At 40.9% G+C, this 26,813-nt stretch overlaps 1 protein-coding gene and 1 pseudogene across 1 annotated transcript in view; both read left to right on the top strand.

Moving 5' to 3' along the window:
• Nucleotides 1-1,471: 1,471 nt before the first annotated feature.
• On the top strand, nt 1,472-10,972 carry LOC126412911 (uncharacterized; annotated as a pseudogene).
• Nucleotides 10,973-12,940: 1,968 nt separating this feature from the next.
• The window catches only part of LOC126412335 (cyclic AMP response element-binding protein A-like), a 690,109-nt gene continuing 676,236 nt past the window's right edge, over nt 12,941-26,813 (top strand). Inside the window, exon 1 of the mRNA XM_050081877.1 lies at nt 12,941-13,518. Within this exon, the coding sequence (XP_049937834.1) occupies nt 13,435-13,518 (84 nt within the window). The 5' untranslated portion in view covers nt 12,941-13,434. The remainder of the gene's footprint in view (nt 13,519-26,813) is intronic.

Here is a 26,813-nt window from a genome sequence, read left to right as displayed (position 1 = left end):
GTTTGTATGCCATTAGTTGTTCAATATTTCCTTTATTACAATAGTATTTTTCAAAGAGAAGTTTTTTACATTTATAAATACTTATTCCTATTTATAGTACATCATTACTTGTCATACAGCTTTATAACAAACACTGCTAATTGCCTTGTAGTTAAGCGAAGTTTATGATCTCTGAATCTAGATATTCAGATAATTTGTTGAAAGTGTGTCCAGTGATGTATGTTTTTAATGTTCATTTGAATTGTTTGAGGTTCACATTCTCTTTACATTAGACCGGAATTTGCTGACTGTCTTATCACCAGAGTAAAAGTTCACATGAAAATTATTTTTCTTACTTTTTTTGTGACTCTGTATATCACAGTTCAGTTGAAGTTGATTTTTATTATCAGCAACAAAAGCCACAAAGGGGTGAATGTATTGGGAAGAGAGTGGAAAAATTCCAAGATCTTTAAAACACCTTCTGCAGGACGCGTGGTTATACTTTATACAGTATTTTTGCTGCTCACTCCTGTTGAATAAGTGCTTAATTTACTTTAGGTGCACAGTCCCAGAAGATAAATCCAAAAGACAATGGAGAATGAAAATATGCAAAACAGGTCAAAACTCTTGTATTTAGGTCAACACCATGAAAGATGCTTCTAAGAGCGTAGCACCTTGAACTGAGCTGCTTGATTATTTTATCCATGTATTGACTCCATTTTAACTTGTCATCCAGTTAGACCCCAAGGAATTTTACACAATGAGCTTCATTCAGTGCATGACCATTAATGTCTACTTCTGGTGCTAAAAGATCATTATTGCTTGTTTGAAATTGCATAATATTAGTCTTGGAGATATTAAAATTTAAACAGATAGCCGAGTACCATTTGTGCCCTGTTCAGCTGTCATCTGAGCTGTGTCTGCTTAAGTGAGTTTGGACCCTGTGGGTGCAAAGTTGACACCCAGCAGTGTTCGAGTTGTGGTAGGGACCGATGACCAAGCAGTTTGGTCCCTCCCCCCCCCCCCCCTTTAAACCAACCAACCAGATTTGGTCTGTTGAGTTCATATCAGACTAATTTAATTTGGTGGCTAAAACATCAACATCCGTGACCTTGTGATACAGACTGTTGTCCTGCTAAAAGATGCCATCACTGCTGGAGAAGACATCAAGTGTGAAGGGATACAGGTGGTCTGCAGTAATTTTCATGTAGCCCACAGATGTCATGGTGCATTTGATAACCACCACAGGTCTCATGGAAGCCCAGGTGAATGTCCCCATGTCCCTCACAGCATAATACTTCCCCTCTAGCCTGCATTCATAGTGTGGTGCTTGTTTCAAGCAGCTTTTCAAATGGATGACAATGTACCAGGCACCACCATTGACCTTGTGTAACAAGAAATGTGATTCACCCTACCAGGTGACAAGTTTCCATTGATACCTCAGTTATCCTGTGCCCACTGCAGTTGTGACTGACAATGTGCTTGGGTCAACATGGGATCATGTGAGCCTCATGTTTTACATCTATATTCTGGAAACCACTTGAAGTGTATGACAGAGGGTACATCGCATTGTACCAGTTATTAGGATTTCCTCCCATTCCACTCATGTACAGACTGCAGGAAGAACGATTGTTTGAATGCCTGTGTGTTTGCAGTAATTATTCTAATCTTGTCCTCATGATCCCTGAGTGAGTGATACATAAAGCTGGTTCTTGAAACTTTGTTAAGAGACTTTCTCAGGATAGTTTACATCTATCTTCAAGAGTATTCCAGTTCTGTTCCTTCAGTATCTCTGTGCCACTCTCCCACAGATTAAACACACCTTTGACCATTCTTACTGCCCTTCTCCGTATACATTCAATATCCCCTGCTAGTCCTATCTGATATGGGTCCCACACACATGAGCAATATTCTAGAACCAGTCACATGAGTGATTTGTAAGCAATCTCCTTTCTAGACTGATTGCACTTCCCCGGTATTCTACCAATAAACCGAAGTCTAACACCTGCTTTACCAGTGACTGAACCTATGTGATCGTTCCATTTCACATCCCTACAGAGTGCTACACCCAGGTATTTGTATGAGTTGAGTTGGCTTATTCCAGCAATGACTGATAGATATTGTAGTCATAGGGCACTATGTCTTTTTTTCTTAAGTGCATTTAGATCAATTTGCCAGTCTCTGCACCACTTTGAAATCTTAACAAGATCTGACTTAATATTTATGTAGCTTCTTTCAGATACTACTTCATCACAGGTAACTGCATCATCTGCAGAAAGCCTGAGTTTACTATTAATATTGTCTGCAAGGCCCTAGTATACTAAATGAACAGTAAGGGTCCCAAAGCACTTCCCTGGTGCTCACCCATTGTTACTTCTGCATTCAATGATGACTCTCCATCCAAAATAACATGCTCCCTACCAAAAAGTCATCAATCCAGTCACAAATTTCACTTGATACCCCTTATGATTGTACTTTTGACAATAAGCATAGTTGTGGTACTGAGTCAAATGCTTTTTGGAAATCAAGAAACATTGCATCTATCTGGTTGCCTTGATCCAAAGCTTTCAGTGTGTCATATGAGTAAATTGCAAGTTGGGTTTCACATGATCAGTGTTTTTGAAACCCATGCTAGATGCCATGGAGGAGATCATTCTGTTCAAGGTACCTCATTATGTTTGAGCCCAGACCGTGTTCTAAGATTGTACAAGAAATCAATGTTTCTCAACACCACTGACACTAATACTTATTTCATTCGTCTTTTCAGTGGCACAAAATTAAACTGTGGCAGTTTTCCTGACTTCTCATTTGTAAAGAAATATTTGAAAACGGAGTTAAGCACTTCAACTTTTGCTTTACTACCCTCAATTTCAGTTCCTGTCTCATTCACTAGGGACTGGACACTAACTCTGGTGCCTCTAACAGCCTTTACATATGACCAGAATTTCTTTGGCTTCTGTGAAAGATCACTTGACAATATTTTGCTACAGTAGCCACTGAAGCCATCATGCATTGCGCTCTTGACAGCCAAATATGTTTGTTTCAGCATCTCTCTATATAAATGTATATAGCCTTACACTTTGTTTTACACCTGTTATGCAGTAATCTCTGTTTCTTTATCACTGTGTGCTGAACAGTGTGCTTAAAAACAATGGTGCCTGCATAAGCATTGTACTCTGCCACAGATTGCCGCCCATTGTGTTTTGCAAGTGGGCACGTTTCTGACCGTGTTTAGTGATGAGATGTGGATATTCAACATCTTGTCACCTACAGTAGCACGCAAACAAGCAGCTTCACTGTTTTTGAGATGCACCTGCCCAGGTGCTCGGCAATAACAGTCTGCCCTTTTCTCAATGGGTTTTCTCATTTGCAACTAGAATGATTCCCCATTTGTCTTTGCTCTGCTTATATATTTTCCTTAACATGTAATGTACCCGCAACACCATGTTTAGCGGTCATTATACTTTTGGGTACATCATCAGTATATATGTATAGTAGCAGAAAAACTGTTACTTTGATAAAGGCCACTCCTTATACTATTAAACCATTCAGATGTTGTCATTATATAACACACGAGACAAAACATTCATGTAACTTTGTAACCTTACACACAACACTATCCCTTTCTTCCTTAAATGCTCCACCAGGGAGTTGATTGGCAGAAGACTGGTTAGCAGCAGATCTGTGATCATTCTTTTCTGTCTTCTTTTTGGTTTCTGTGTAGGAGATACAGCCAGCATCTTTTATAGTTTCACCTGTGTGCTTCATTTCAGGATTTGTGGTCTTCTTCTTTGAACAAACTCTGTAATCCACTGTGAAGTGCATGACAGAGGGGTACTTTGCATGATACCACAAATTAAAGTTTCTTTCAGTTCCAATCACTTATGCACCAATGCTGTAATTAGTCTAATTTTGTCACCCTGGCCTATGGAAGTGATATGGGGAGAGCTGTAGTAGACTTCTGGAGACTTCATAAATACTTGTTCCAGAAACATTGTAAGTAGGCTTTTGCAGGATAGTTGGCATCATTATTCAAGTGCCCTCCACTTCAGATTTTTCAGTTATGCCTTCCCATAAGTTAAACAAATTGTGACTATTCGAGCTTGCCTTCTTTGCATACATTCAATTCTCTGTCTTAGTTGTGTTTCGTACACAGTTGAACAATATTCCGAGATGGGACACTCAAATGATTTGTAAGCAGTCTCCATTGTCCTCTCTAGTTGTTTTTCCACTGGTCTGTCTCACTATTACTGTTTTATGAGTCCCTCATGTCTCAGTGGATTACCAGTAATAAGAACTCGTCTATTTACAGTTGTGCGTATAAACTCCTTTCCCACTCTATCTGCTGTCAGTATACCGGCAAAAACAAGATTTATTTAATATGGACATTAAAATGATTTGTATCAAAAATAAAATATAATTGAGAGACCTAAATAACTGTGAGATAGGTTTACTCACCAATATTTACCTCCAAGGGGTGAAATTTTAAAGACTGCCACAAAGCCTTTTAGTTAACTTACCCCTTCACACGTGGAATCTTATACAGTGTTTGTCTCTACTTCTGTTGCCTGAAAGTAACTTTTATTTGTTCGAATATGCATATATGAGTTTTTGTAAGAAAAAAGTGTTAATTAATCTGTGAACTGTAAACCAGTGTCATTATTCTTCTGACTGTTTCTGATACTTTGTTTGAATCCTGCATCAGCATACTCGTGTTATCAGCATACATACGGTTTTTGAAGAGTCCTTCAGTGTCCTAGGTAAATCATTTGTGTAGGCCAATAACTGGAATGGACCAGGCATGGAACCTTGTAGTACACCATATTTAATGTTTCCCCACTTCGAATTTAGAGTTATCCCTGCTATTTCATTTGTAATGTGACCTTGTGTTTTTTGTTGTTAAGGTAAGATTTCATCCATGCAAGTGCAGTAACTTCAAAACCTTATCATCTTAGTTTCCCTAGTACAATCTAAGGCCTTGGCAAGATCACAGAAAATTCCAACAGGGTAATTTTTCTTGCTTAATTCTGCCATAACTGAGTTTGTGATGTCACCTTATGTGTTCTCAGTAGAGAAGGCCTTACGGGAGCCAAACTGAGCTGCTGTTAGAAAGTTCATTCTCAGAAAAATGTCATAAAGTAGCATCTCAAACATTTTTGAGAACACAAGAAGGAGGAAGGTTTGCCTATAATTTAAGATCAATTATTTATCTCCACTTTTGTAAATGGGAGTCACTATTGCAGCCTCCAGTCTTCCAGGAAATACACCTTGGCTTATTGACTGGTTACACAGGTAACTCAACGGGGACACTACCAAGTTGGCATGTGACTGCAGTACTTTCATTAAAATATTACCATAGCCAGAAGAGTTAATGGTGCTGCTTTTTAGTGACCTAACAATTTCTGTGATCCTTCAACAGAAAACTGATGTCTGAAGTTAGAGTATGCAATTCCAGAGTAGTTAATCTACTTTTGATAAACTTTTATTTTTCATCCCTGTGTTTTCTGCTACTGTTAGGAAGAATTCATTGAGATTATGGAGTATTATTTTAAATTTAATATTGTCTGGATCAGTGGGGCATTAGCTAACCAAATTTATTCCTTTCATGCCTAATATTGTTCCAAAATGTCATTACCTTGTTCTCAAAATTTTGACTTTTCTGTGCATAATACATGGTTTTTCCATTTATGATTATGTGGTGAAGCACTTTGCAGTACTGCTTACAGTGGCCATTTAATTCTTAACTAGAGCTAGCCCCCCTTGCATTAAATAAAGTTCTCTCTCACTGCCACAGTATACTTTGATCCCAGATATTAACCACCTTTTCTTTCAGCTTCCACAATAATTTTGTAATGTACTATGTGATGACATCGGATACTCCACTTTCATAATGTGACTTATTAAGTACAAAATTTTAGATGTGTCTGAGATTTGTTTTGCAAATGTGTTAATCTAATGCCCTTACAGGTAGCTTATATCATTACCTGTAACTGATTTTCTACTGATATACAGGTATGGACCCTTGTGGACTTAAAATTACATCCTCAGTTTGAACAGGAATGAGGCAGGAACTATACTGACATTTGTGTAAAGTAATTTGTGTTAGAGGAAGATTTGGAGAAGTAAGTGGATTATCATCAATTCTCTGATAAGTTAAAAGTTTTTTGTGTCAGATTTCACATAGCCAAGAAACATTTAGGGCAGTATATAAATCACATTATTGGGCTGTAGAGCGACTCTTCAAATCTTACAGCTATAAAGAACCCATAATGGATAGATCTGTAGGTGTTCAAATATCAGAGTTTGTATCTCAGCTCTTTAACTTAAGGTGTAGGATTTTGAAAGTGATCTGAATCGTTTAGAAATTTGTTCGTCTGTTTAAATGCATATCATTCATGAGTAAGAACTGTCTACAGATGGAATGCATGTAGGTGACTTTTGTAATGCAGAAGAACACAGACATAGAATCACAATGTCAGGGAGGCTATGATGAACTAAAATCACAATTTAGCCAAGAAATTATATATTGCCGTCCTATTAAAATTTAATTTAATGCAAGTGAGAGGTGACTAACATTTGAACAAACATGCTGATACTAAGGCTGAGCGCCCGTTGCAAGTTATTCGTCTGACTTTTTGGATGACCATATATGACCGCATAATCCCAAGACATGTGACACCATTGGCCCACATCCACTGCACATAACCAAGTTGGCCACATATGATAGGAAACAGGTGGATGACAGATGGATCCCTGTGAAATGGGTTAGTTGGAGGTAGTCTGTGCAAATGAGCACCAGTTACTGCTTGTGTCTGGGTGTCTTTCATACTAACTATAGGCATAGAGAAGCTTATATGTCTTGTGAATGAGACCAGGCCACTGTGGGATATGCAAGACAAGTGATATCATCACTGAGATTCACAAAGGAAATTATGGTTATGGTTAAAAGTTGCAGGGGACATGAGTGTGGAAGGTAAGTAGAAATGCTAACCATAACTTAGCAAAAACATAAAATTGTGCTATCAGACTTATTGAATATGTGCCATATCTTTACTAGAAACTAGTATGAAAAATATGTGAAGTACTGCATACATTCAGTAAGACTTATTAAAAAAGTCTAGTAACTGTCTTTAAAAACAAAACAGAGAACACCACCTTCAACCATACCTTAGCTGTGTGTGACTAGTGTTCTGTAAAGTACTCAAACCGCCTTCATTTGTGCAATTCGCTTTACTGAAAGAACTTCATAAATTTGTCTGGGATGGTATACACTGCACTGATACCACAGGTCTTGCTGACAGAAGCATATCTTGTTGATTGTGTTAGCAGCTGTTGGTTCTTCCCCGTCCTTATCAGTCACGATGTTGTGTAACAGGTATGTACATTTGACTATAATGCCAACATCATCAGACTTATCAATTTCAGTACTTTTTTGGGAAAATCTCCATTTACCAGCTATTATTCCAAAAGTGCATTCTACCACTTGTCGAAAGGTGTTTGTTGAAAATTGTTTGCCTTGGTCCAAGTTTTGACATGGGGTATGGTCCCATAAAGTAGTAAGTCTGTGGTGGATAGTCTTCATTGCCCAAGAAAACATAAGGTACTGTAATGTTTGTTCCTGGAACGGAACAGCGACATTCAACACCAAGCAATCCCGTACCACCGTAGTCTCTTTGCCATATACCCCTATGTGTATGGCTAGGAACTTTTAGTTTGGACCAGCTAAAGCTTGTAAGATACTTGAAAGAACTGCTTATAATTTATGAACATCCTATCCGAATGACGTGGATTTTTTTATTCTCACATGCTTGCCATCTATGCACCCTGCCCAATTTGGAAACTGCCACTTGCCCTGAAAAGCCTTGACTGTTGGCTTGACATCTTCTTGATAAGCTTCCTTCACTATTCTCACAACTGCAGCATCTGATATTCTAAATGGATATCCCATGGTTTTGAAAGAACCAGATGCCAGTAACTTGCAACAAGCTATGGCATAATGTAACTGGATAGCTAAAAAAAGATCTACTCAGCAAGCAGCACCAGTAGCACACACATGCAAAAGCAATTACTGTTTGCAAGCTTTCAGAGCCAGTGGCTTCTTCTTCCGGCAGAAGGGTTGAAGTGGAAGGAAGAGGGGTGAAGAAGAAAGACTTGTGAGGCTTAGGAAAAGGGGTAGAGTTTGGAAAAGTCGCCCAGAACCACAGTAAGCCTCCCCCAACATGGGATTCTGGGTGACTTTTCTGAACTCTACCCCTTTTCCTAAACTTCACAAGTCCTTTTCCTTCACCCCTCTTCCTCCCACGTCAACCCTTCTGCCAGAAGGAGACACTGGCTCTGAAAGCTTGCAAACTGTAATACCTTTTGTATGTGTGTTTTCCTGCCACCACTTAGTGAGTAGACTTTTTATCTATCAAATTACATTATATTTTTTAAGAAATTGATTATTTTTGTTGATATAAACTGTGGAATAAGCTGTTTTAACGATTTCTCAGCATAGTAAATAGTGTAGAGACTGTTTGATTTTGCTATGGATGGTGTCAATGAAACTACATATTTCCACAGAGCAACTATTCGTCACCTTCGGGATGTGGACTGCTAACATCATTGACAGTATATTAGATGCAATACATGGGAGTCTCAACAAGTGACATGACTAAAAAACTAATATACTGTTACTTGTTGTAATATTATTCATGACAAATTTATTATTTGTATTATTTTGAATTTTATTATATTTGAGTTGAGTTGACGTGGTGAGGAAGAAATGTCATAGCTTAAGGGACATTTTTCACAGAGAATATAGAAAATCTGTAGAAAGGAGAGGAGTGGAGGCGTGACACCCCTAGGAAACATTTCAACATGGCTACACATTCAACTTATGCTATTTTTGAAGGAAATTATTGAGCACAGAAGACTCCATGGGAACATTTCACCTTCCAAGAAAGCAATATCATGCACTGCTGGCTTTGGACTAAAACCAAGTTTGTATCTGATATATCAGAAGAAAGTGAACTAGTGTCTAGTACATCTTATTCATCTTCAACAAGCAATCCATCATTGTAAATTGAAGGCTCAACCCAATAGTCCACTTGTGTTTCACAGCCAACACATTGTCCTCAGCCACCATCTTCTTCGCCAAGAACCATGGAAGCTCTACCTATCCTGTTGACACAAAGTGTCAGCAACAAACACAAACCACAGTCTGATACATTTGATGACCCATTTCTTGTACTTGCGGCATTCAAAAATGATTGGCACTACATTTCTTTTTTTTTTTTTTTTTTTTTTTTTTTTGGTTCACACTAGCCATTTACTGAACAAATGAATACAGATTATATTACAGGTATTCCCTGCCAATGTCTGTTCACTTTTGCCATCCTTCTGGCAGTTTCCTTATTTCTGTAGCATACAATTACTTGGGAGTATCCTAGCACCAGTTGTGACAACTGCAAGAAGTTTATCGTTGATGGTGAGCTTATTACCCCACTTGTGTTTAATAAGATGCAGCCACTAGGAGTTGAACATGAAGATATGGCAGCATGGTAAACCCTGTTCACACATGATGACAGTGGTATGGTGATTGCCATGTGGCTGTGCATTGTCATGTTAGAGAAGAACTCCGCAGCCCCGTTGTGCACACAGCTGTTTCATGATCGAATCGTCATGGATGGTGGTGTGGAGTGTTCCCTGTGATAGACCTGTTGCATTCTGTAGTTCAATAAATGTGATTTTCCTGTGGCCCATTGTCAAGTCATTGACAAGCTGGGCATTGTTCAGTTTGTGCGTACATTTGCTAGACACCCAATGCTTTTTCATTCTTCAGCACAGGTCATGCTTTCGTCTCAAACTCTGACACCCAATGAAACATGGATCTGCGACTTGGTGCTGTTCTCCACATATGGCGACTAACCTCTTGTAGATGTCTGAAGCTGTCACCCCTTTCCTCCAGAGAAACCACACTGTCCACTGTTGCCTATGCTTGCCTGATTCCCTGTTGTCTTATTGATGTCCATCAACATACTTGCAAGCTGGAACAAGTGCTGCTGCAATTTGCTACCTATGGCAAGCAGCAATACCATGTGCTGACAGTAGATAGTACTATAGCCTTATCTTTATGCATAATCAACACACCCTTGAAACTGCTACTTTGTAGGAGTTATAGTGGGAGTAACAATCAATACAAAATGAACTAAATACTACAGAAGGAAATCTGAAACTGTTTGCCAGTAGCTTTGAAGGAAAACGGTGATTACATGTTTTTTGAGCTTGCTACACTTTTTAAACAATGTTCACATCCATAGGGAACTTTCAGTTTGTCATAAACTGCAACAAGTTGTTCTTGATGAAAAACAATGTGCTGTGTCTACCACCACCCATCCTACATTATATCTCCTCAGTCATCAATCAGTCAATGTTCTGGATACATACCATCTGGGAGCACTTTGTTTCATCAAGAGGAACAGTCTACTCCAAGATACAGCAATAAAAATGCTACAAATGTTGACTATATTGATATGTTTTTCACAAACTATTTTCTAATATACTTTGGGACTGTTATTATAAGACTAACACTGTGCAGTATTTTTTTCATTTGCAATCATTAAATGTGTGTGCAACTTACCTCTGTGTTAAAGGCCAAACAAGTTTCCCTGAATTTCAACTATTTTGTAAATGTGGATTGAAGAACTGTAAGGATATACTGAAATGTTTCCATCTTCATCCCGTAGCAGTTGAAAAATTTTCCCATGTCTCTCTACAGTTTTTCATATAAGATGAAAGCACCTAGTCTGCTTTGTCTGCTTACTATAGGATTGACCCAGAACTCCCTTTGCTTCAGCTTGGTTCTTTGCCTCGTGAGGTGTGGATTTTCTAGAAAGTACAAATCACTGTCCATTGTCCAAACAAGCAGTACGGTTGCCTTACAACTGACTGGTGGCCTGGTCGTTTTCCAGCTGCAGTGGACGAGCTACATGCATTGGCCACAGTTGTATGACTCTATGAACAAACTGTTAGTTGGGCAAATACGGCCCCAGCGGATATCCAGGGCATGATCTTTGAGGAAAGTGGATATGAAAGGACAGTTAAGTAAGAGCAACTGAAAACTATAAAACATTTCCCCACATATCTACCGCACATTATAATTAATTATGTTGTGTTGTAAATATTTTCCTAATTATGAATTACTGATAAAATAAAAACTCTTGAAGTGGCCCAAATAGACCCACACTGCTGATGAAATTACAAAGTTTTACTCTGTGTCAGTTCAGCTACCCAAATGATTTAAATATTCTTTGAAATATCTGATGGAAACCGATTGTCCTGAATGTGAGATTGGGGGTATGGTACTGTATTATAGTAGTGGTTCAGTCTGAGAGTGACACTGCAAATCATTTATGTACTACCATCTTGAGTTAAGTAGACCCATGTTAATATTCAAGCAGCCCATTCCAGCTCAGATTTTTTGCATTTCATCAAAAATTAGTATGGCTTTCATTTATCTATTCATCCATCTTCAAGCATTTCCATGCAGTCAATGTCACCATCAACCACAATGTCACAGGTCTCGCTGAAAAACTGGAGATGATCTTATTGCCTGCAATCAGTGTGTAGACCCAATGCTAAACTGGAGGAGGTAAGGCAATAAAAATTCATATTTGTTTGGTTTGCTATTCAACCTGTCTATCTATAAATGTGCTGAAAACAGTCCACAGAACCAATGAATTCATATATTACTGAAGATGATTATCTTAACTGGCAACCTTAACTACTCTTTTTCAAAAGTTTGGTGTTTTTCTCCATCTTCTTTGTATGCATTGTCATTTATGAAGCCAACAGATACCTGACATGTTTTAAAAATATTCTAAATTCCACATTTTTACAGAGTGTTTTACCTGGTGACCTGTGACTGTACATAATTGTCTTTTAACAACTCCTTTCACCACAAAATGTTATCAATATGGCAGTGTAGCATTGCTGAAACTTAAAATGTACAACATAAATTCCAGCTGGATATTTTCGCCGGGTTTGAACATTAAGATTGCTCAACAAGTGATATAATTAATTTAAAATCAAATATAACTTATACGTTACTGGCAGAATCTGAACATGCCATAAGTCATGATTTATTGTGAACTAACACAAGGTATGTATTTATATGTATTTGCTGCGTAATACAGATAACAGCTTTTTGCATTGGGGCAAAAAATACAATACGACTGGATTAGAACTATATTACATTAGATGGAATAAAATGAATGTATCAAGAGGGATGAAATCAGGGAAGATTCAATGACTTGAAGTGACATCAGCGCAATCCAAAAAAAAAAAAAAAAAAAAGTGGGGGGTCAGAATTATTGATTTACGCCACGTGAACCGGAGACTAATGTTTCTCCATAATGAACTGTCCTGTTATAACTATGCTGCCGAGTAGTTTCACGGTCGTCTATTTTTCCTCTCATAACGAACACAGTTTGCAATAGACCTTACGCATTTACACTCCCATCCGCATTTCGATTTTGGCTTCTGTATTTTCTTTTGTGGGAAACTAACATAAAATTATGGTTTAATAGCAACAATTTTCGCTTTTTCATGTAGTACACTCTCGACTAAATTTCACATAACGAAGTGAAATACCGGCATATAACTGGAAAGAAAAATTGATCAAACGTGTAAAACCCTAAATGCGTACTATGAGATAGCTAATAATATAAATTATAAAAGCTTCGAGCACACGTATGCCGGAGTATGCAAACAGCTTCCAACCAATCAGAAAGGAGATCGTGTTAGAATGCATCTCGGCAATTGGAAGGTCATTGAAACACTTGACTCCGCCCTCTGCACCAAAGAGCTTCGTTGTTGTGTACATCTTTGAAACTTCTCTCTGGAGTGATAAGCCGGCAAGCGCTTTGGCGTTGTGTTGGTAACGCTGCTCTCACGTCGCCCGCAGTCTACAGGTGGCTGCCGTAGTGGGTGTACCGTGGAAAGGGTAGCGCAGACTGCGCGCGATTTTGAAACATACCTTTGGCCTTTACATGCTTGTAAAATTTTGCTACTATTCACGTAAAAAGAGTAAATGTGTGTCAGAAATTTAAATCGTCCGCTTCAACGCCACAGTCTAAGATCTTTTCCCCGGAAAAAAATAATTTAAAGCATAGAAAAAAATTGGCAAGGAGAAACGAGTCCCCATTAAAAAAAAAAAAATCTTAAATTGAGCTTACGTTCTTTACGTAACGTAAACGGTAGTGTCCGTGTGCAGGATAAGAAAAAACCGAGTGCGTCACGCAGTGCATTTTTTCGTGTGCCGCTACTGTTTTTCGGACGCTGCGGGCGTGAAGAGAGTTAATTAAACATCATAGCGAGTGAACAGGCAGTTCCCAAGGATTAAGTGGCTTGCTTAACTGTGTCGTGCTGTGTGGTGAACGGTGTGTAAGAACGAAAAAGTTTGGAAAAGCAAAAATGGAAACATATCCAGGAGACAAATCTTTCTACGATGTCGGCGTGAACGACTTGAAGGAGCTTTGGGACTCCGACTTGGAAACGGTAAGCTTCAGTTACAGTCTTCTTTTAAACGTTTTAAGTAATGCCAATCTGCGATCTCCGAATGTCAGCACAATGTTCTTGTCAGTTTCTTTTTTTTTCCGCTGCCACCTTTCACCGCTTTCTGTCTGCGCGAAGAGAGCGCTACCCACTAGCTGCGAGAGGCGGTGCTCCGCCTAACATATTTTTGCTAGTTGTTGCGAAACCACTGAAGCTTCAGCAGAGACTATTTCAATATGACTGTCGTCGTCTGTTACTACGCTGTACGTAATGTTATTTTTGAAATTTTCCGCAAACTGTTCGATTTCTGCGTGCGAATTCCGGAGGCACGTGGTTGGACGATGGCGACCGCTCAAGAGAGAGGAGCGCCTCGGTGATTCGGACTAGCGTGCGCCGTGGAAAAGAAAAGGAAGGCCGTAAAGCGGCAACAAACAGCAGCCTGGAAGTCAATCGGGCGGTTTGTCATGAGTGTCACAGACGGGTGGGATTTAAACCTGCGCTTCGGGCTCGCCGCAGCGGAGCAACGCCGGCGTGGGATGAGGTCTATCGCACATCTGGAAGCGGCGACTTGGCCGGTGGCGGGTGTGTACGCAAAGAGGACCGTAGTGGTCGACAAAAAGTGCGTGTGCTGGCGTGCGTGACATCAGCCGGCGGAGACGCTCTCCATATGGTAGCTAGCCGGCACGGATTGCGTGGGAGGGGGGGGGGGGGGGGACGGAGGCGTGGACTGGCGTTCTCTTTTACTGCACTTCGGGAGCTCTCGAATTCTACAAACAAACTTTTATTCGTTTTCCAATTTCACATTTTCTAACATGTGCTGCTATCTAAAAATAGTACTTTTATCAATTTCGATACTAAAATTTTAAAAATGAACGTATTCGTTCTTACTGCAAAAACTATAAGCATTTTTTTCCCCCGATGGGTCTACATTATATCTATGAAGTGTACAGCATGTGCTTAGCCTGCACTTAAGCTCCCTTTCGTCGCAGTCACGGACGCAGTGCTGCAAGGATGATCGCTTGATGCCTCTATACGTACTGTTATTGTTGCAATCTTATCCTCACGTTCTCTACAGCAGAGATAGTGAAGGACTGGAGAATATTTTGCAGCTTCTTATTGAAAGTGGGTACTTGCAATTTTCTAAGTTCGGATTTCGGGACGTTTTCGGCGCCTTATTTCGTTTATTTATCAGCTAGGTTTTGCAGTCCTTACGTTGCACACTCTCGTGGGACAAACTACCGTGTCAACATTTGCACCACCCTTTTTTTGCGTTCGCTGGATTATCCATGTTAGTCTCACCTGATATGGGTCACACATGTTTGCATATACCAGAAGAGTGACTGACTAACTCTTCATCAGGATTTGCCCCACACCCTGATTTGGTGGAGGCTGAGCACACTTAGTATTCCTCCAGAATCTTATTTTGTAGAGGCGTACAACTTTGCATTTTTTTTTTTTAAGAAATCTCATTTGTAGACAAGATGCAGATTCCCTGTACAGTGCACTTAAATCGACACCTGCCGCGTTTTTTATCAGCATCTGGGGTCATGGCATCAGATCCATTCATATCTCCACCAATCTTTGTGCTATATGGTTGACTCTATTTGTGACTCAGTTCTGTAGTTAAAGAGTTTTACATTTCACAGAGCACCTAACTTTTTCGACATTAACAGCTAGTTTGCCAGTGATAGCCGCACACTGGAAGTTTGTTCAGGTCCGACTGGATATTGCTATAATTTTTATGGGATTGCGTATCTTTTTAGACAACTATGCCGATTGCGCCAGTTCTGAATTATAACAACTTTTTTTTGTCCTGCTTGCGATGTGGAATGCTGAGATAATGCTAAAGCGATGTTACGTTTTATGTACATAAATTTAAGGCGGCGTTGAACATAAAAACTGGCTTGCTTTGCCTAAGCGTGATGCTTTTGACAAAAGCGACGGAACACTAACTCACTTGGACTAGGAGGTTGAAGGGAGTCCACAGTTGCCATGAACTCAACATCTCCCGATTACGAGACAGCTATAGCATCCCTCCGTTCTGAAAGCGGCGTTACCATACGGTCATAGAGTGGTGGCCAGTTTAACCTCGAATTTAGGATTTTTGAAAGGCAGAAAATTGCGAGTATCTACAGTTACGAAATTCACGTTAAGTGGCTGAAGAAATCAGAGTATTGAATGTAGACTTTGCTGCAGTACACTACTGCTGAAAATCCCATTTTGGGCAAAGATTGCGATTGTGGCAGTCGTCGGAACGTAGCGGTATCTCTGCCACCCGGCTGGAATCCCGAGAGCTTTTCGTCAACCACAATGCTGTCTGCGGAGCGAACTCCGAACATTTGAATTTGTAACTGAGATTAGGTTTCTGCGCCTTAGCGGAATATTCTTCACTGGATGTACATTCTCTGTCGCATTTGAGTGGTGGCTACGCTGTGCGGTTTGCTGCTTGCTTTTTAAAATATTTCTTATGTGGAAGAAGTGATTTTGTGGAGAGCGAAAGAAGTAGGTAGTATTGGTTTGACCTCAAAGTTATTAATTCCCTTCATTTAATTCAAGAGAAGCGCATTCTACTTTTTTATTAGGTGGAAAAAATAGAGAAAAGCTTATATATTTGCTAAATTTGCAACTACGAAGCGATTTGCAACAAACGTACATTTGTATAATGCTAGAGAATCACTCTTATTCTTAGTGGCAGAGGCTTTTCTACACAATCAGTGACTGGTGACAATTCTGTCGACTGGGTGTCCACTCATTCCGAAGTTTTCTAACCATTACAAGTCTTCAAAATGCTGGAATATAATAACAATGTTCAACTACTGATCACTTCTCCTATTTCCCCCGACACGCGTTATTTAGGCGGATGTAGTAAAACAGTTACGCACACAGTAACTGGCGGGGAAATGATTCTTTTTTTTAACGTCACTTACTGAAGAATCTCCTCGTCCTTCTTCTTACGAAGCAGCTGACACCTGTACAGAAATCACAGTCTCTATCTTTATGGATAATGCTACAAAGCTACCGGTAATCCCACATCAAGCGCTAACGAAATCGGAGCAGCTACTTTGCAGGCGCCGTCCGTGTAAAGCGACTGACTATTAGAAAAGCCATATTTGATTCTAGCAAAATCGATTTAGGCCTAACAGGCAAAAAAAAAAAAGAGAAGATCGGTTCGCGATTTTCAACTTCCGCAAACTGTGTCGCATGTGGTCGCGGTCTGTGTCGAGTGGCGAAAATGTCGGTGAATGCCATTCGTGTGGCGTGCCGTTAGGCGTCAGCTCCCCATGCATTCCAAGTACCATCCTGTAGCGTCCTTAGATAGTGTTTCCGCAGATGAGTTCCTCTGCCCACCTTACTGCTCTAGACAGCTTCTGCAGGACCTTGCAGTTTTTCGGCATCATTGTGAAACATCCACAAGCACGGTACATTCTGATTATTGTGAGCACATATGTCACCTAATCGTAGAACTCCAGTTACAGCTCGTCTGTTTATTCAGACGCTTCGGCAGACATCTAATGGATGGCGTTTAGTGTGCCTCTAGGTGCTTGTAGCTTGCAGTGCAGTGGCTGAGTCTAAAGTCGCAACAGATATTCACACCTACCTTTCTACACTTCATTTACAGCTACAATCTGCAAGCCACCATACAGTACGCGGCTAACTGAACTAAGTTTACATCCATTTCCTCGTCTTTCTTGCTCTACGCACAAATAGTACAGTGGAGGAACGATTGCTGGTAAGCCTCCGCATCAAAGTGGATGTCTTTAATTTCATCTTCATAGTCTTTTTGCGATCTATGTGTACGAGGAAGCAATAGTCTGGTTGATTCGTTTAGGAACGCGCGCTCTAGTAATTTTAACGGTAAACCACACTGTGATTTACAGTGCATATCCAAGGTTGTGGCGCTGGAGCAGGCTGGTCATCTCTGCGCCACTTTCGAGTTTACTTAAAGGACTCACTACGATACGCACTGGTCTGCTTTCTGTCTTCTTCATCTAACCTATTAATGTTACCCGATAAGGATCCCGGACGGAGAAATAAACCGCAAGTATCGGCCGAACGAGAGTTTTGTGAGCTACCTCCGTCGCAATCTCCCTTTCTTACGATCAGTTCGGTGTAGTATTTCCACTTTGAATAGCCGCATATGGGTATTCCTGGATATTTAATGACTGTAGCTATCTCCCGTGATTATTCGGCAATCGCGTAATCAATCAGTTAGGCGCCGTTTCGCCTATTTACAAGCAGCACGTTACATTTGTTACGCTGAAATTCAACCGGCAATCCTTTGCGGATGTCAGTGGATTTCGCTACAGTTTTCTAGCGTTGTGACTTGATTGTATACAACAGCGTTATCCATGTACAGCCTCATGAATCGAAACCGCTTTCCCGTATTTAACAATATCAACGGGCAGACGAGGTAGGCCCTAAGACGCTCGTTTCCCAATCGCCTCACTCAGATAAGCGCTGGCTCGTATCTCTGTGATCGCGTGTTTTAGAGAACTTCCATAAAGAGAGAGAGAGAGAGAGAGAGAGAGAGAGAGAGAGAGTGTCCAGTGGTGACGCTGATTGGCAGGACGCCACGTTTTTTTCCTGTGTTGTGTTTACTGTAGCTGGCGCAAAACATGTGGCGCTGTTGTAGTGTGTTTTTAACGCTCCCAATACTTATTCCGTACCACAACTATTTGCAGGCGGACTTCCGGATGTCCTTTGTCGGTTTATTTTGCGTGATTTAACATCGATTACAAAACACAAATTTAATCCCCGGTGATGATTATCGCATTAAAGTTTCACTTCAGCTGTTCTAAACTAAACTTTTATTGATGGGGAATTTAATTAATGGAACTAATGTGACTTACGTAACATTTTAGGACAATAAAGAGCACTTCCAGATTTTTCCGCTGGTGGCTGTTAAATTCCGGGAAAATAAAGAAAGACTTAAGCAGTGGGTAGTTAATGTTAGAAACAGTACACTGTTTGTATATTGATGGCACAAAGACGAATAGAGAAGTCACCCTTTTACTACCAAAGAGATGTCACACAATGATTTTAGTAATAGGCCTACAGAGATCATTTAGTACATAACCCAGTGTGTCCATAACTATTTAATTTCCTATTTTAGTATGTGTTTTGGTGCTCAAGTGGTATAGTGCAATACTGTCTCAGTTAGTTCCTTATTTTATTTTATTTATCGATTTTTTTTTCAGTTACCAGTTCCTTCGCCTCTGGTAGTGATTTGTTAACGTGAAAAATTTGATTTGCGTCTTGAGAGACATGCCTGCAGTAATACATCCAATTTACAGATTGCATATTTTTTATTTACGAACTGATTTTTTTAACTGATATGTACTGGCGTTCACAGGGAAAATTTTTGGAAAAGGGCTATAAATCTGGCAGCGGTTATTTTGCTAGCGCGTATAACGTGGATAATGAAGTACCTGTTATGCATTACTGTACTACTTCTGTGTCAATGTAGACATTAAACATGTTTCGTTTTCGAAAATCTGATACTGCGAAATTATTTTTCCGATTCCTTATTTTTTAGCTTCTGCATTCGTCAGTTTTCTGAAATTGTCCGCTATAAGACAAAAGTTATTAGGTCCACAACGACCCATTGAACGTATATTAAACTGGAGACGAAAAACAGGTATTCAAAGCTTAGAGACTATTAACTTCAACGATGAAAGTCCTATCAGTAGAAACTAATGACAAGAAATAATAATGATGTCGACTGTTGTTTTACGGGACCAAACTGAGTGGTTATCTGCTCTTTCGGCAACGGGATGTTCAACAGTTGTCGGCGATACGAAATAAATGCGATGGGTTTTCCTTTCCGGGAAACTGGAGGTGATAACAAAATGTTCCAACAGGACCGATGACAAGGGTGATAAGTATGATAAATGGATTTCTGATGCGGTATTCTGGTAGTGCGCTGGGGGCCTGTTTACTGGTGCCTGAACAGGGAGGAGGGGCAAGCCGAAACTGCACACAACTTCTCACCCTCCCTTCCCACCCCTACAACAGAGTAGAAATAAAACGACTATCATAACTTATCATGAAAGGCATGATTTTCTTGACGGCTGTTTCATCTACTGAGGGCACAAAATGTAGGGAAGTGTCCAACTTCAGTTTCCGCCTCATATTGGTCAAAATGGCGCATTCCGAAAACATATGGGCCACGGTACTTCACTAGATGTGACACTGGGGGAAGTAGATGGCCCTCTCCCTCCTGTGACTTCTGAACTGACTTACCCAGCAAGTTATGGGAGGAGCTACAGTTTAACAGTTTCCACTCTTAGTTTTTGACAGTCGTGTTCTCTTCAGCTACTATTTCTTTAGGGTAGTAAAAATGGTTAGTGGATATTTAAAAAAAGAAAATAGAAGACGACATGGAAGCACCTTGAAAATGTAGATTTGTTTAATCAATATTCGGTAAAATATTCATCGAATACCGCGTTTGAACAGAGGAAGGTACTCCTCATTTTCGCTCTTATCAAGAAATCCTCCCTCGTCCACAGTATCCTCCAAAATCCACTTCACAGCATCCACTTCACAGCATCACTTATACGCCTTCCGCCCGCCATATTCATACAATGAAAAACGACGGAAAGGATGGCGTGCAACATTGGAGCCAATTCATAAAATAGCAGCAGGAGAAGGTTCGACCCTGGCGCGGTAAGAGTTAAAAGTTTTGCTGAATTCTCAGCCGATGAAGAGAGCACCGATTTTTTAATTGATTCGCCAGAAAAACGAAGGCGGCAGAGAATTTTATGTCTGGTCGACGTCGGGGTCATTAAAGACGAGGCAATAGCTTAGCTGGACGGAATAGGGAAGGAACTGGCGAAGGCTTTTCGAAGAAACCACCATGTTAAGAACGTGAGGTAAGTTGAGGAAACCATGAGAGACACAGCACTGGGCTGAAACCTCCTCTAAACGAAAAGTCGGTCCCAGTCTCCTAACCACTGCACTGCTGCTACGTCCCTTCATATCTTCGTGTAATTTGCACACTCTGAATATTGCGTAAAAGCTTCTAGGTATTGCAACTAAGTTTCCGGCAATGACAGTTTGGAAAGCGGCAAGTAATTTCATATATGTGAAACACTTGCGTCTTTTATATCTACAGAGACGTTGTCGTTAGTAAGCTCAGTGATATAACGTTTGTAAAGATTTACAGTGAAATTTTCGAAAAAGAAATAGCTGTATAATTATCTAAACACAAGAGTCAAGGAAGACTGGTAGACGCTGTTATTCCCTTGCCAAGCACTGTTTGCAACATCTGGTAGAGTCTTGTTCATCGATGTTTACGCCATGAACGGAATAGAGAGTCTCTTGCCTTGGGCGGTTGCATTTAGAAAATTGCCTAAAGATATCCTTGGGAAAATTTCACTGTGAAACCTAACGAACGTTATTTCACCGAACTCTCCCGTATAGACTGCAAAGGCAAGATAGGCTAACTCCAGCGCTCAGAAAGGCATTTAGGCTGCCATTTTTCTCTAGTCTTCATACACGATGTAAACGTAAGAGTGGTACATTGGGAAGTACCCTCTACCACACATTTCACGGAATGGAACACAGGTTGGAGAAAACCATGGAAACAACACGAAAAATGCATGCTTGTAGATAAATGCAGGTGGTGACCAAGCCTGCAGCTTGCGCTGTTGCATCTGACCATTAACCCCTCGGTGGGCGCGGCTTTTATACTTCTATGAGTGGGCGCGTTGCGGCCTTTGCACCGCAATTAGTTTTACATTTTTAACCTAAGGAAAAAATAATCATCCCATCAGTAATAAATAGGTAAAATGCATCAATTTCTTTTTCCGTAATTTCAGCACTTGTTTTTGAGCTGGCAAAACTTTTAGGATGTTCTTGGCCTTGGTTTTAGGAGAAGGAAGCGGTTCACTTATCGAAATAGTTTCTTTATCTTTTCCTACGTAAAATCGGTAATCCTCTTTTTGTTGTCTTCCCTCTTCAACCAGGTGGTCATCTGTTTCCTCTGTTGATTATTCGGAGTCACTGCTGTGGTTTTCTTCTTCAATAACTCCCTCTTCCGACTCAGATTCCCATGAGTCTGCCAATTCTTGTAATTCTTCTACTGACAATTCTCGCAATACTTTCTCATAGTCTTCAGGACGTACAATTAGACGGTGCCTGTCAAATGCATTCTTTTTCTCCATTTCCACGCTTTTGTGAGACCTAATGAAACACATGTTTTTGTAAAAGTAATATATTGTAGCAAATCAATACCCAAGACTGTAAAAAGTAATGAAAATTGCACATGGGAACTTCGATTCGATTCGAATATTGATTATATACTAATATAAAAGAAAGATTTAAAGAAGTTGAGGGACACAGAAATAAGATTTAAACCAAAAATTGACAAACGACATACAATGAAAAGGGTATTTACAGATAAGGAACGACGAAAAGCATCGGAACGAATGAAGAGATACTGGGCCACTCGGAAGGGGAAAATACCAAAGAAGAGGACCAGAAATGATTGACTGAAGTGGTCCAATGAGGCCGTAAAAGCAGAAGAAGAAGAAGAAAAGAAAGATTGCCTTAAGGCGAAAGAAAAACACAAGTATAGAAAATTCTTACATCACAAGGCGCGTAGCGGCCAACACACCGCAAACGCAACACTCACGTTTCAAATAGCAATAGCGACCAAACTGCTGAAAGCATGAATAGCGCAAATGTAGTAAGTGGTGACATCCGTTGAGAACAACAAATACGTATCTGGACGTGGACGCAACTGTAACGCTATCTGTGGTACAAACAGAAAACTAAATCTTGCGGCTATCTGCCGCAGGCGCGCCCACCGAAGGGTTAACGGCACCTGTGTGATGTCCCCAGTACGTTGCAAACGTCAGTCGTAACCAGAACTGTGTTCTGTGTACTTGAGAGTGCATTATGTCGGAGCTAACTGAATTTGAACGAGGGCAAATTGCTTGTGCTCGTATGGAGCGTGCTTCCGTAAGCAAGGTGGCCATGTTTGGTGCTTCAAGAGGTACGTCATCCCCTACGTCACAATGCGGACGAAAGTGTTTGTTTGGTTATCGAGACAGACGGTGATTGAAGAGGATTGTCACGAAAAATAAGAGGGCCAAAGCTGTAAAAGTCACTGCAGACGTGAATGCACTACAACATTAAGGGACCTCCATAAGCAGGGAACTGCGAAGCGATGTGGAATTCCGAAACCACTCATCAGTGATGCAGATGCCCGTAACAGGAAGACGTGGTGCCGAAGCCATAAAACCTGGACTATAGGGCAACGGAAGAAAGAAATTTGGTCTGAGAAGTCTTGATGCATGCTGTTTCCAAGTCCTGGGCGAGTTTATGTCCCAAGAATGAAAGATGGCTGGAGTCCGAAGATCATTTGGTCAACTATGAAAAGACATTCCATGGGTTCCATGGTTACTCAGCAAGGTCACCTTGGTACCAAAGATTATGTGACTATTTTGACTGAACAGGCCCATCACTCGGTAAAATGTTTGTTCTCCAATGGTGATGCTGTGTTCCAAGAACACAGGATCCCTGTTCGTACAACTCGCATTGTCCAGGACTTGTTTTGCAAGCACGAGGATGAATTGTCTCATCTCCCCTGTCCATCACTGTCAGCTGATATCAGTGTTATTGAGCCTTTGCAGTCTAGAGAAGGATGCGCGATCGCTATACGTTTCCACCATCGTCAACTGGAAATGCCACTATTTCGAGGGAAGAATGAACTAATGATCCCTTACAAACCGTACAAGACCTGTTTTTATCCAATCTGAGACGAATGGAAGCTGTTTTGAATGCCAACGGTTTTCCTGAACCGTATCAGGCATGGTAAAGTGTTGTGTTTTTGGTGTTTCCAAATTTTATCCACCGTCTGCAGAAGTCGACGAGCCGTCTACCGGCCGCACCGCTGTCAGGTAGAACTAGTTCGGCTCAAGCAGACGTAGCGGTCCGCGGAGAAAGGCACGCCTCGCGCGCATTCCACACAACGCAGGTGGCGCGCCGTTGTTAGACATGCCGTACATATACCGTATAGACATATATAGGCAGAAAGTGGCCAATTCCCAGGCGGCCGCCACGTGATGATTTTTTTCTTTCAGATTGCGCGCGAGATCTACAATTAGGTAGCTTTGCAACGTGAAGTAAGTCACCTATCGGCTATAACAAGATATCGAAGTGACAGGTGATATCAAAGCAGCGGCACTTGTAGCTTTTCATTTTGGTACACGGCTACAGCGAATGCCATTCCTATATGACTTTACAGGTTATTCAGAACTAAAGTACCGGAACTGGTTTTAACCGGTCGGTTTTTCCCATCTCTAAAACACAGTGGTCGTAAAGGCAGGAGTGGAAGGCGTCAACGAGAGCCCATTCGGTAGACGCCGGCAGCCGGTTCCTTCGCTGTGTATTGGCCGAACAGAAGACGGCCATAATATCTGGCGTGCCTCGATGACCCTGTGGGACAAGTCTGGGCACCGATAAGACGGCTGCTGAGTGGACCGCACGCGCGAGTATGTACATCGCTGCTTCAGCAGCAAGCCAGCGTCTCTGGCGCACGACCTTATAACCGCGTCGGAGCCACCGTTGCATAATAGCTGACTGACCTGACCGCGTGTTTCGCGGAGCTTACGACTTCGCAGCGGTTTGTCGCGTATCTCTGTTAACGGCAGGGCGTCACACGTGGCTACGACTGAGGGTATGCGGCCGAGCGCTTGAAACTATGACCTCTCCACTTGATCACTTTATTTCTAAGCGGGCTATTCCTCTCCTTGGTGGTTATTGTTTCTTCTTAATTACCGTCATTTGAAGAATGGGAACGTCAAACATTCCAAGTGCCAGATCTCGCATTTGTCAGGAGAAACAAAAAGCAACGTATCCTTTTTTTTATACAACTTATTTGTGTCTAAAAAATTGAGAAGGCATTCTGATACCACAGAATTATGCTGCTCACCTCATCAGTGCAAAAATCAGGTAGACAAATTAGAAAATGAGTACATTATTAAGAATGCGCTGGGTGCCATACCAGGGAACTGTCTTGTTCTAAGTGCCAATAAGAAAGTTTGTTTTCCAAGTTCCGTAAATACTGGGACAGTACGTTTTATCTGTGATAATAGCAGTACAGAAATACAGCAGTAGCGTTTCACTAACAGTAAACCTCTTCTGATATCTGTTAATTTTTTACAAGAGAATAACAAAATTATCAAGTAAGAATCTCTCAGTATTGACTTCTCTTACACTATACCGTTCCTGGGATCAGTTGTTGCAAAATCCACTTGAAAAGTGAAAGAAGAAAGGCACGGTTTAGCAGCCCGTCGACATCGAGGTCATTGGAGATGGAGCACAAGCTCAGAATGTTTTAAGCCGTTCCCTTTGAGAGGAACCACCCTAGCATTTGCTTGGAGCGATTTTGGAAAATCACGGATAACCTAAATCGGATGGCCGGAAGCGGGTCGGAACCGTCGCCCTCCCAAATACGAGTCCATTACGCTAACCACTTCGCCACCTCGCTCCTCGCTCTGTATCGAAGAAGTCCCTATGCTCTTGAGGAAGAAATTGCAACAGGTCTTTCTGTTTTACAACCGATAAAAATGGCTGCTCTTTCATATGAAATAAATTAACGTTTTTCCGTTCTTTTGTTCGAGTGTACTAATCTTCACTATTTGAGCTGGATGAGTATGAGACACTTTAACCATACTGTATTTGGAGATCTTACATACCTACATTGACAACAACGTTTCAGTATAATAATGTCCGTTGTTTAAGCCAAATTCAATAGCTATAATATGTACAAAAGACATGAATAATTTCTGGCCAAGCTTCGCAGCTCTTGGAGCTGAGGCGGCTTTTCCCACCAGATACCGCCTCCTCTGTAGCTAAGTGGATCGTAGCTTCCATCACTGCCGCGAGATGTCACTCAAAACGCCAGTTAAATATGAAACAATTAACAGTACATATATTACATCCTCATCATTACTATAACTACACATTATGCGCACAAATCTTCCTCGTGAACTAGTCTATTTATGAGCGAAAACCTTATATAAATTCCTACAGTAGTGCCTGTATTAGCCTTCATATACTGACAGAAAAAAACATGTGTGAATGAATAAAAAGACACAAGTGTAGATCCTGAGATACATGCTTTGTAAATGGAGGAGGATCTAGTAGTTGTAGGAAAAGCAGATGACCGAGATTCACTGCAAAATTCCGAAGGAAAATGTAAGTCACCTACGATGGAGGTGTACTTGATAAAGAAATACAGAAGAAACAAAGATGAGTAGCATATTTCGTTACGCGCAAGCGTCGCGGAGTGGCCATTCAACTACAGAGGTGTGTTTCACAGAAAGGTTTGCTATTTAAATTCCCGGAGTGCAGTTTGAATAATAGTTGAGTATAGTTGTTCCTCCCATACACGTCTCGCGAAATGATGATGACTGCGAATTCAGAAAAATTCAAAGTGACAACGAGGCCTACCGGAAGAACTTGTTCTAATGCACCATTTGGGAATGGAACAGAAAAGGATACAGGTGATACTCGTATACAGTGTGCTCTTGCCACACCGTAAGACGGTTTGTAGAGCATGAAGGTAGTCTGTAGAAAATACTGGCTGCACTAAATAGTTCGATCGTCGTGAATCACCTTTTCCGCTCTTACTTCTAATTTTCATTATCCAGCTATTTATTTGTAGTATGGCACATGGCACATGGCAGCAGTACAATTTAAATACAAATACGGCAATAAAAAAGTAATGCTAATGTGCAACCCACATAAAAGAACGTAATGAGTATCACGTAACAAACACATTATTACACCCTGAGAGATTAGTTGTTGACCGCACCCTGATGTCCAGACCTTGTATCCTCTTCATGCATCATGTGTGGCTTCTATAAAGTCAGCAGCTGATCCTCCACATTTTCTTACAGGGCATATTTTTACTGAGCAGTCTAGAGTCTGCTCAGGTTTTCCACAGTCACAATTTAGGTTGTCCACAAGTCCTCATTTATAAGGCATGGGATTGCATCTTGTGTGGATGTACCGGATATGGTTGAGTCTAGTCCAGCTGTAGTTACTGTGAAGTTGAACATTCAAAAATGGCTCTAAGCGCTATGGGACTTAACATCTGAGGTCATCACTCCCCTAGACTTAGAACTACTTAAACCTAACTAACCTAAGGACATCACACACATTCATACCCGAGGCAGGATTCGAACCTGCGACCGTAGCAGCAGCGTGGTTCCGGACTGAAGCGCCTGTAAAAGCTCGGCCACAGCGGCCGGCAGTTGAACATTCGCAGGGCTTTTGACTGATCA

This window comes from Schistocerca serialis, chromosome 7 (assembly GCF_023864345.2).
Source record: "Schistocerca serialis cubense isolate TAMUIC-IGC-003099 chromosome 7, iqSchSeri2.2, whole genome shotgun sequence".
Taxonomy (NCBI): domain Eukaryota; kingdom Metazoa; phylum Arthropoda; class Insecta; order Orthoptera; family Acrididae; genus Schistocerca; species Schistocerca serialis.
Note: the sequence above shows the minus strand (reverse complement) of the source record. Positions and strands in the feature narration are given on the sequence as shown.